Here is an 11,338-nt window from a genome sequence, read left to right as displayed (position 1 = left end):
AAAAAATAACACATTCATTTCATCATCAAACTACTTAATTCAAGAAATTCGTAATAAATATTATCATCTCTGTACTATATATGGAAAAGATATTATCTTCATCTGGACCCCTTCACATATTGGAGTGTTTGGGAATGAACAAGTAGACACTTTGGCTAAAATTATTAATTCAAGTGCTGCTCGTGTTCAAGATTTACCCCTTTGTTACTCAGATTGTAGTATTGGAATACATAAAATCGTTACAACTAAATGGGAGGAGCATTGGACTCAAATATTACAGACTAAAGGCAAATGGTACCGCAAAATTAATTGGCGTATTGGAAAACCGTGGTTCTGCAAAGGAAAGGACACAAACAGAAAATTTTACACCAATATTTGTAGATTACGAATCGGCCACGGACATTTCAACGAACACCTGCACCGAATGGGCATGATCGCTTCCCCATCATGCACATGGTGTAACTCAAATACAGCCCAATCTCTACATCACCTTTTTTTTGATTGCTCTGAATTTGTCATTCAAAGACACATTATGTTTGACGAACTTAGGATTATCTTCAAAAAACCCGAAAATATCCCGCACTCAATCCCGCTTCTCTTAAGATTTCCTTCTTGTTTCAAAGCTATTTTCACTTATATTACTACAACATTCAAGGAGCTATAAGAATACTTTTATTGAATTGCAAGACAATGATTTTTTATAATTATTTATTTTTAATTTGATAAATCCACTGGTTTAAGAAAACTCAAGAAAAGATATTTATTAAAAAGGTACTTACCGGATTTGACAAATGAAATATTGAAGATTATGACAATAATTGAAGCGACATTAGAAAAATAAAATTCCAGACAAATTATCTTTTTGAAGACTAGGCAGCATGGTCTCCGACCTTAGCCTGTTCCAAACGGAACAAACGTACTAAAAAAAAAAAAATATACCAATAGGTGGTTTTTTTCTAGGTTATTTAGTAATGGATTTTCGTATTTTCTTTGAATACCAATTTTGTAAAAACAAGGAAAAATTTACATTAGATTTTTTTTATGGTTATTTAATTTAAAATAGTTCATAAACAGAAATAAGTCATCCAAAAGTATTATTATTAGTGGTTATTAATACTTGTTGACAATTATGTGGACGACAAAAACTTTTTTAACTAAAACAAAACGCGGCAATATTTTAAAGGTAAGATTTTTTTATTACTATACTATTTTAAAGTATGTTGTCTCCTTTTTAGATTCTATTTTGTTTATTTTGCGGGCTTGTATATTTTTTCGAAATCTGAAAAGGTTGGAAAGACCACCTTTATGGGGCCCACGTAAAGATTTCCATATCATTAATATTTCACTGTTAGACATTACCACATATCTCTTTTTTTTTTTGTATTCTCTTTCTTCCTCTAGTTGCCATTTTGTGAAAATAAAAGGAGTACAGATTCTATGCTTATTCTATTAACACATGAATTACCGCCTCACTTCTAGTAATATGCCATTTTATTTCCATTCCTAACAATATATCTTGTTAGTTTGACCTCCTTATTCTTAAATTAGACCCTAAAAGATAGACATATGCTATTGCAGACTATTTTTAGAACTTTTTAGGAGAAATAATTCCATCATACTTATATGATTGTTGTGTAACTTTAGCTGTTTATATAGTGCATGTAATGAAAGTTCTCAAAAGCAGTAAATTTTCCCTTTTTATGCATAATTTTTTATTGATGCTTCACTCATATTTGTTGTAGCCTAATATTACATATAGCCTATCACCTTCCTCGATAAATGGACCATCCAAAACTAAAATAATTTTTCAATTCATACTAGTAGTTCCCGAGATTACTGCATTTTAGTAAACACACTCTTCAGTTAAGCTGTAACTAATATTATAAATAATAATTTATATTATTAGTATATATAGGCATAATTTGGTTTTTGTTTTTTAGATTGTTAGAGAGCACTATTTGAGAGATGACTTGCTGTGTGGGTCTGCTGCATGTAATGTGTGCCCACACAAAGATGATGAATATGTTCTGGACCCAAAACCAGAATCCATATGTGCATTATTTGACTATCCTCACTACTTAGTACTTGATACAAATGTGGTTCTCCATCAAATAGATGTGTTGGAAGAAGATGCACTTACAAATGTTATTATACTGCAAACAGTTTTAGAGGAGGTAAAGCATCAGAATACAGCAATATTCCAGAGGATTTTAGATGTAATTGGCAACAAAAAAAGAAAGTTTTATTCTTTTGTTAATGAACATCATAAGTGAGTAGATCATTGGTTGTATAATAAAATAGTAGAAATAAATGTAATACAGTAGAAAGTGTTTTAAAATTACTCTATCAATCATTTATCAATAATCACTAATCAATCATTTTAATAGGTTTGACAGAAGTGAGAGCTCATTAATAACCCTTTCCATCTTCAGGGATTTAAGCAATATATTAGTATTTTGGTTGTTACTTATCTAAGTAACTATAATTCTATTCTTCTCTTCATGTGAATAAGTGCTTGCTACCACTTACAAACAAGCTATTAGATAGATATTATTTTTGTTTTAATAAATTACTGTAGTAAACTTAATATAAATACAAACAATTACAAGAAAAGATTATGCCGAGACAACAATGGGTGGCCTTAACTTTAAAAGCTAGGTGTTGAATCTATGATATAATTATATGTATAGTAGTTTGTGGTAACACCTTTTGTTAACATGTGGTTATTCCATGGATGGATCACACATGGGTCCCATTCTCTTTTTGATATTTATTAATGATATTACATCATGTATAAAATACAGTAAAATATCTCTTAAATAATTAAATAAATATATGATTCTATAAAAATATTTGAACTCACCTTCACTTACAATAATATTAATAAAAATAAAAAGCACATACAGTTGGTTCTTTTTAATTAACAGATGGAATTATTATTTTCTAAATATCTATGATGTTAATTTACTTGTTATTGACATATTATTTCTCTTTAGAGATACATATGTAGAGAGGAATCCAGGAGAGAAACAAAATGATAGAAATGATAGAGCAATACGGAAGGCTGCCAGTTGGTATGAAACACATTTATCCATTAACAATGTTAAGGGACAGCATCCAAAAATTGTACTGATTACTGATGATGAGAAGAATAGAAAGATGGCACAAGAAGAGGGAATCACATGTTGTTCAGGTAAATTAGTGCAGTTACTATCAAGTTATTTTAATTGTGTTATAATAAGTATAATCTAGATAGTATATTATAGATAAATATCACTCTGAAAAAAATAATAAATTGACTCCAATAGTGTTCCAATATTGGTGCATTACCAATAAACAATTAGATGTTTTATGTATACCTTACAATGACTTGTTTCTAAAATATATTGTAACTGATACATTTTATATTTTACACATAAAGTGTTTTTTTCAACAAGTAGAAGTAATTTTTTACACCATAAATAAAAATTACATACCATATTAATAGCAAAAAGAAATGTGAAAATCAATTTAGGATTGGGAATATAATCACTTAGTATACCACAAAAACATTAAGATAAATTCAAAACTTCTTTTAAAAGTTACTTAGTTTTTTTTTTTTAAAGTAAACATAATTATTTCATATGAAATTAAATGTAATACTAATTCAATAAAAACTTTTTACAGTAAAAGATTATGTTGAGAATGTGAATGGCTTTGTCGGCCTTGTTGATAAACTATCCAAGAATGTGATCCCAGAAAGCTGTTCAAAAGATGCTTTGTATCCAGCACATCTAACACCTGCAGAGATTCACAGTGGAATTCGAAATGGGAAGCTTCACCAAGGCACCTTTCATGCATCAAGGGATAATTTTCTAGAAGGAACTGCCACTGTAAATGGTTATGAGAAATCGGTAAGATTACTACTTCCATTAATAAAATTAATTCAAAATTTTCTCTTTTTACACTGATTATCTCAGTTAACCATTTTCTGAAAAGATAAAGTTTTAAGTGGTTTGTTTGAATCGAAGCATTTGGTGTTCCATTGTTTCTGCCTAACCTAATGGGAGATAGATGTGACAGATATGTATGTATTAAGTTTAACTATTAATTTTTAAATTGATAAATGAGCTTTGAATCTATAAATTCATAACAGCCATTACAGTGAGCTTCACAAATATCATTAAAACTGACTTGGCTTGTCTTGACTGACTAGATAGTACAGCAGGTGACTGACGAAGAAGTTCCTGAGTTGCACTTCCACTGGATGTTGTAAAATATGTTGCAGTCTCAGTTAATCCACTGTTCCTTATAGTAATTTAATTGGAAGGCTTCTATTCATTTGACAACAATTAACAACTGAAGTGATGAGTGCTTCTATTATAAAGATCTGTAATATATTAAATAAACTCTTTGGGAAAAACAGTAAGGGTTGTCAATACTACTTTCAAGATTAAATATTTGTAGGCAATGGCTGTTTATTTACTGTACAGTTGTTATATCATTGGTTTCTTAAAAATCTGTTTGTAGATCTTACTACAAGGACATATTGGTATCAATCGAGCAGTGGATGGTGACCTCGTAGCCATTGAAGTATTCCCCGAGGAAGAATGGAGGAAGCCCAGTGACATTGTTTTAGAAGATAAAGCTGATGATCCAGGAGATTTACTTGAGGAGGAATCTGTACTTCTAAATGCAGTAAAACCGGCTGACAATAAAAATGAAATAACCCCAACAGGAAAAGTAGTCGGTATAATTAGGCGAAAATGGAGACAATATTGCGGTATATTACTACCCAGCAAGTTCCCAGGTTTGCTTTATTATAGTTGAAGTTTTTTCTTTTTTTTTTTTCAAATCAAAGTTTGAGTGTAAGAAATTTCTCTATGGAGAAATCTGCAATTGCATTTTTTGAAAAGAAAAAGTTTTGTCAGTGTTTAAACGAAAAATGAGTTTTTCGTTTAAACACTGACAATTATGCTACACCCAAATTAATTAAAAAAGGTCCCATTATCATACTAAAATCATATTCCATATATTAAAATAAGTTTTTTTTTATAGGCGCGACACGTCACCTTTTCACACCGGCTGAGAAACGCATCCCGCGTGTTCGTATTGAAACTCGACAGAGCGATATGCTCGCGTCGCAGCGTATTCTTGTCGCGTTGGACTCCTGGCCTCGGAACAGTCGATACCCGCTCGGGCATTTCGTGCGAGCGCTCGGCCCTATTGGTAAGTTACTAACAATTTTATTGTTAAAAGTTTCGTAAGCACATATTATACTTTAATGTAAAAACTATCGTTTAACTTATGTATCATTAGCGCCTATAGCTTGCACTCAGCGGGCCAAGTTAGGCTCGCATAGCCGCTTATGATTAAGGATCACGAATTGATCCCGAAATAAGTCGAACTTTCTCGATCTAAAGACGTTTAACTTAAACCGGTGGTTATTACATTAAAGTTACTTACATTTACAAGTTTTGTATTGGGATGAAAAACAAGATGACTAACGGATGGCATTTGAACATCGTTATAAATATGTATCAACTATAAATTATTCAAAGCATATTATCTGTAAATTGTTTATTTAATGTATACATATATAAAAAATTTGCGTCATAATGTTTGCGGTCGCATTTCACGGATTTTTATGAAATATTTTATGTACATTTGGTAAGTATAAAAGGTCGTAAAATATACATATTTCGTTCCGCTAAGTGATCAAGGTGTTCTTATCCAGAATTATTTTTATATGCCTTAATGATGTTATACGATTATAGACGATATTACCTTTCTTTTTTAGGTGATAAAGATGCTGAAAACGAGGTAATATTGCTGGAACATGATGTGCCGCATGCGAGATTCAGCGAAGCAGTGCTCGCGTGTCTACCACCTAATGATTGGACTATACCACCAGAGGTATGAGTTATTTTTTGTTTATACTAATTATTTATGTTGTATATGTTTTATGTAAGATGAAGTTGATATAAGTGATATCCATATAAACGTCGAACTTCTTATAAATGTAATTTAACTATTGAAGAATTCCGTCTCTTTTTCTCCCAATTTAAAAAAGTTAAAAAACTGTAAAATTTTACTACATTCATTCTTGATTCTATTACCCATATCTCGAGCTGGCCCGTGGCCCGTATCCAATACCGAGGCCGGGTCGCTTTTTCAATTACGCGAACCAGAACTACTATATATATATCTCTAGCGTCTATCCGCGACTTCGTTTGCGTAATCGGGATATGTTAACTGACCAGGCTAAAAAATAACCTATATTCTTTTCCTTCCCATAAAGTATGTATACAAAATTTCATAATGATTATTTAACCCGTTAAAGCGTTATGAGGTAACAAACAAGCGAACACACTTTCACATTTATAATATTAGTAAGGATTCTGTTTAACACTACACAGGAGATAAAGAAACGCGTAGACCTCCGGTCGATATGCATATGCTCGGTAGACCCGCCGGGTTGTACGGACATAGACGACGCGTTGCACGCTCGGCCGACGGCGACGGCGGGCGTGTACGAGGTGGGCGTGCACATCGCGGACGTGACGCACTTCGTGCGGCCCGCCACCGCGCTCGACAAGGAGGCCGCCTCCCGCTCCACCACCGTCTACTTGGTGGACAAGAGGATCGACATGGTGCCAGGTGATTTGCAGATATATATATATATATATATATATATATATATATATATATATATATATATATATATATATATATATATATATATATATATATATATATATATATATATGTGTGTGTGTGTATATATATATACACCCCCTGATAGTTATTTTGGAAATATATTTCATGTACAAAATTGACCTCTCTACATATTTATTATAAGTATAGATAATAAAAGATATATTCCTGTATTTTATATTTTAGATCTGCTCAGTTCCAACTTGTGTTCTCTGCGCGGTGGAGAAGAGAGGTTAGCATTCTCTTGTGTGTGGGAAATAGATGAGAACGCCAATATATTGTCGACCAAGTTTCATAAGAGTGTTATCAAGGTGAGCTTATAGTTTAATAAAGAAAATACCATTTGCATTTAACAGATTAGCCTGTGTGAATTGGGATAAAAAGTAACTTATGTAGTCCAATCTACTTGAACGAGTGGCAAATATCTGTAGTTATGTTTTCGTTAGTGCAAAACAGGTGAAAAAGAACAAGATAGTATTTTACCTCACATATGAGACAATGAAGATAATTGTTCTTTCATTTGCTAATTGTTTGGGGGAGGATGAAGGGGGGCAGGTTTAATAACGTTTACTCGCTCTAGGTTCTATCTATAATATAATGATCGTGTTTGGATTGCATTACATCATGTGTACATTTCCACCAGTCCGCTGCTGCGATGACCTATGAGGAGGCTCAGATAGCGATCGACGACTCGTCCCGCAACGATGAGATCGCTCGCTCGCTGCGTACGCTCAACAAGTTGGCCAAGAAGCTCAAGAAGAAACGGCTCGACAATGGCGCACTATTGCTTGCCTCGCCGGAGATACGTTTTCAGGTAATCAATTTCAGTATTCTAAAAAAGTTCAAGGTTGGCAACGTGTTAGTGATATTTTTGGTTTTTTAGGCCTCCATATGTTACAGTGACTGTTTACCATGAAACGAACTGTATGATTTTTTGTTTTGTGGTGTAAAAAATATAAAACTACTGAGAGATATGATACCAAAAAAATAATATCACATTATATTTTTGCACAGGAGTTGCATAATCTTTGCAAGTAAGTGACAAAATGTCATGGCAACGAAAGATATTTAGTTTGCGTGAATAAAGTTGCGAGAAACAGCTATTATAAAAATACAAAGTAGTACAAAATATTAATGTAATATGAAAGATTTTATTTAACTAATTTATTTTCCCTAAATGTTACCAAGCCAAAAGCTCAGTATGATTTTTCGGCAGTTCGTTATTATTTAACTGTTGTATATAGGTAAAATTATTGTATATGTGCAGGTGGACTCGGAGACCCACGAGCCTCTGGAGGTGCAGGCGAAGAAGATAATGGACACTAACTCGATGGTGGAGGAGTTCATGTTGTTGGCTAACGTGAGCGTGGCGCAGCGTCTCGCCGAGGACTTCCCGCAGTGTGCACTACTGCGGCGACATCCATCACCACCGCCTGCTAACTTTGAACACTTCTTACTTGCTGCACGGCAACAGGTGTGATCATCATCATCATATTAGCCTTTAACTGTCCACTGCTAAACGTAAACTGCTCTTCTGGGGAGAGGATTTACAATAGTTACCTAAATTTTTGTCTGATAAGAAAATCTGTGGCCCGTATATAGTAAGTAAATTGTCATAGTTGACTGTTTTGTAAATTTATGAATTATAGATATGTTAAACGTAATTTTATTTTTACTTTCCAGGGATTCGAAATAGACGTATCGACGAATAAATCTTTCTCGAAGTCCTTGGACGAGGCGGTAATCCCGGGGCGGCCTTACTTTAACATCCTACTCCGTATTATGGCGACCCGTTGCATGATGCAAGCGGTCTATTTTTCCAGCGGCAACCACACGCAAGAAGAATACTATCACTATGGATTGGCCTGTCCTATTTACACGCACTTTACATCGCCTATTAGAAGGTAGTTATTTTATGATTAATTATTGCATAATTACACTTTGCTTTCTTATTATATCACGACGATAAACTCATACAAATTTGTGTTTTAAGTTAATAAAACATTTATATACTGCACAGTGTTGCAGTGATAGTCGCAAAACGCTTAACAGCTGTTCAGAGGTCCCAAGTTCGAGCCCCAGATTGACTTCTAAAACAACTGTATTTTGCTTTGGGTTTTGGAGAGCACAAAATGTTACTATTCATAAGCTTTCTATTACATAAACATTACTCTAGTTGACATAGGAAAATAACAGAGCAAACAAAAGAAGTTTATATAGTTTCATTATCATCCATTAAGTAGTTTCGGAAATTAGCATCAATGAATATTGTGACACGGAATTTTTTTTTATACAACTTAGAATGGCAAACAAGCTGACGGCCCGCCTGATGGAAAGTGGTAACCGTTGCCTATAGACATGAGCAGTACCATGGACATAACAGAGCATACTGTTTCGCTCATGAGAGCCCTCATGCGTTGCCATTCCTGAGGACTCAGGTGTTGTTCCTCTGTACCCTGTAAAATTCACTGCCATATCCTATCCTTCAAACCGAAACACAGCCATGCTAACACAACTTCACGGTTGAAACACGAATGGGACAGAGGTACCCAAGCAATCGACTTTTGTGCAAAGTCTCCCTCTGGTGATATTTATTCTTAAGATAACCTGTAGGTGTTTTTTCAATTATATGCAGATACGCGGACGTGCTAGTACATCGCCTGCTGGCGGCTAGCATAGGTGCTGACGTCACGCACGCCGAGTTACTTGACGTTCGCTACGCTGCAGCACTCTGCGACAACCTCAATTACCGCCATCGGCAGGCACAGTACGCCGGCCGCGCCTCCGTAGCTCTCAACACACACGTAACTACTTCTTCTCTCCTTCCACTTAACAAAACAACACTACAAAATCTCAACCAGATTAATAGACGTTCAAATATTCACTTTTATAATAAAGTTATGAGGTTTACAATATAAGTGCTTAAAGGATATAATCAATCAAATAAATAAATGTAGTATCAAGAGCATCCTGGCATCGATATCGAATGGATATTCGAGTAGTTTCTAATTTTGCTCGAGCTAGTTAAAGGGACTTTTCCACGTTCCATTGAGAAGAATAGAGCTAGCAAGATATGCTCCTCTTCCATTAGTATGGACTCTGCTAAATAGAGTCATGGGCCCAAATACTGGCTTAAATATATTGACTTGTAAAATTGACGAGTTTTGCAGAATGGCAATAAATTATTTAGAAAGTGTCCAGCAATATTTTTTTTTTATGTTTCATATATTGTGATTGCTAAGGTAGCGAAATGGGAAACTGTCAAGCTACCTTAGTTGGTAAATATAATTAATATTAATGTTTTGTCTCTTTCTATAGATCCTGTTCAAATATAGAGTGGAAATAGAGTCTGCCGTGGTATTGGCAGTCAAACGGAACGCGCTTCAAGTCCTTATACCCAAATACGGACTAGAAGGGCCGCTGTACCTACCTTCCGATATGTTCACTTATAATGAAGAGGTTAGTAATTTATTATTATAGTTATATTTATCGCATTTAATATTTAGTTGTCTCTAATCTCTTGTGTAACGATAGTACTATTAAAAAAAAGTCTATGATAAAAAAGATTCAAACAAAAGTTACGTAACAAATAAATCCTTGTCGCCTCTAAGTTAATTTACTTTCAGCATAATTTTCAACAATATATGCTTTGAGTATTTTTTTAGAATATTTCCAATTTCCAAGGAATAGGGAGGTAACACAGTCGATCCTGAAACACCATCTTTTGTCGTTCTACCTATTTTAGCTATTGAAGTGTTTTGTCACTCTCTTTCAAATTGAATATTTAGGGCAAAAGAAAAGAACAAAATATTTCAATAGCGAAAATAGATTTATGAAGAGGTTTGATGTGTCTGCAAATGCGAATGGTGGTACATTTTTACCAGAGTAGCTTCAGAACTGCTTTCCAATTAAGTCTCAATGATCAGTACCGTAATAATTTTGTTAAACTATGAAATGAAAATTTTTATAGATAAGTTTAGGAAATGGTACCTCAGAATCGAACCCACATTTATTTATTTATGGGAAGCTTACAGCTATAATAACTTAATAATTAAATATATATAAATACAGTAAACCAAGAAAAAGCTACTAAATAAATATTATAATAATATGTATATATATTTATATGCATTTTTAAATATAATTACTAAATATATACTTTGTTTCTAGAATCACATGCAAATATGTGGGGACGTCACATTGAAAACGTTCGACGAATTAACCGTGCGACTTAGCCTCGACAGCACTAATTTGCAACATCGCAAGCTGGTGTTCCAGCTTGTGAAACCGTTTGTCCCGGGATTTAGTTACGTACCAGAGGAACAAAAAGAAAAGAAGCCAGAACAGATGGAAGTTGATAAAGAACAAGAGAACTTGAAAAAGCGGAAAGATACGGCACAGAGTAAAGGCAGCAAAAAGAAGTCCAAGAAGAAATAGCATACTATATGTATGATTAAATTGATTTTTATGTATCAATTTTTATTGCGTTTTGTAATTCACATTCCCTTAATTTGAGTGGCATTTTTGTACGCCAAACGCCGCTGTTAGATTAATCCGACTGAGAACTGTGTTAATATTTTTAGGCTTTTTACGTTTATTCCCTTCTTGCCGTCTACTGTATTAAAACAACGCAGGAAACGTA

The 11,338-nt window shown here is 33.8% G+C and overlaps 1 protein-coding gene across 1 annotated transcript; it reads left to right on the top strand.

The window, feature by feature from the left end:
• Positions 1-917: 917 nt before the first annotated feature.
• On the top strand, positions 918-11,175 carry LOC113515486 (exosome complex exonuclease RRP44). The gene is made up of 15 exons (XM_026899713.3): positions 918-1,183; positions 1,941-2,269; positions 2,997-3,193; positions 3,667-3,893; positions 4,510-4,789; positions 5,038-5,208; positions 5,780-5,895; positions 6,399-6,639; positions 6,883-7,007; positions 7,340-7,510; positions 7,964-8,170; positions 8,380-8,600; positions 9,332-9,500; positions 10,015-10,155; positions 10,867-11,175. The coding sequence occupies exons 1-15, from the start codon at positions 1,130-1,132 to the stop codon at positions 11,131-11,133; spliced, it is 2,916 nt and encodes a 971-aa protein (XP_026755514.2). The 5' UTR covers positions 918-1,129; the 3' UTR covers positions 11,134-11,175.
• Positions 11,176-11,338: the final 163 nt, after the last annotated feature.

This window comes from Galleria mellonella, unplaced genomic scaffold, assembly GCF_026898425.1.
Source record: "Galleria mellonella isolate WM207_F2 unplaced genomic scaffold, CSIRO_AGI_GalMel_v1 utg173, whole genome shotgun sequence".
Lineage (NCBI taxonomy): Eukaryota > Metazoa > Arthropoda > Insecta > Lepidoptera > Pyralidae > Galleria > Galleria mellonella.
The sequence above is the reverse complement of the archived record's forward strand: the minus strand, read 5'-3'. Positions and strand labels throughout refer to the sequence as shown.

What these genes read in the sequence shown, in the direction of transcription:
- LOC113515486 (XM_026899713.3), top strand. Translation starts at nt 1,130, where the DNA reads ATGTGGACGACAAAAACTTTTTTAACTAAAACAAAACGCGGCAATATT. An exon ending in AACGCGGCAATATTTTAAAG is followed by an intron (nt 1,184 to 1,940) that starts GTAAGATTTTTT and finishes TTTGTTTTTTAG; the next exon opens with ATTGTTAGAGAGCACTATTT. An exon ending in ACTACCCAGCAAGTTCCCAG is followed by an intron (nt 4,790 to 5,037) that starts GTTTGCTTTATT and finishes TTTTTTTTATAG; the next exon opens with GCGCGACACGTCACCTTTTC.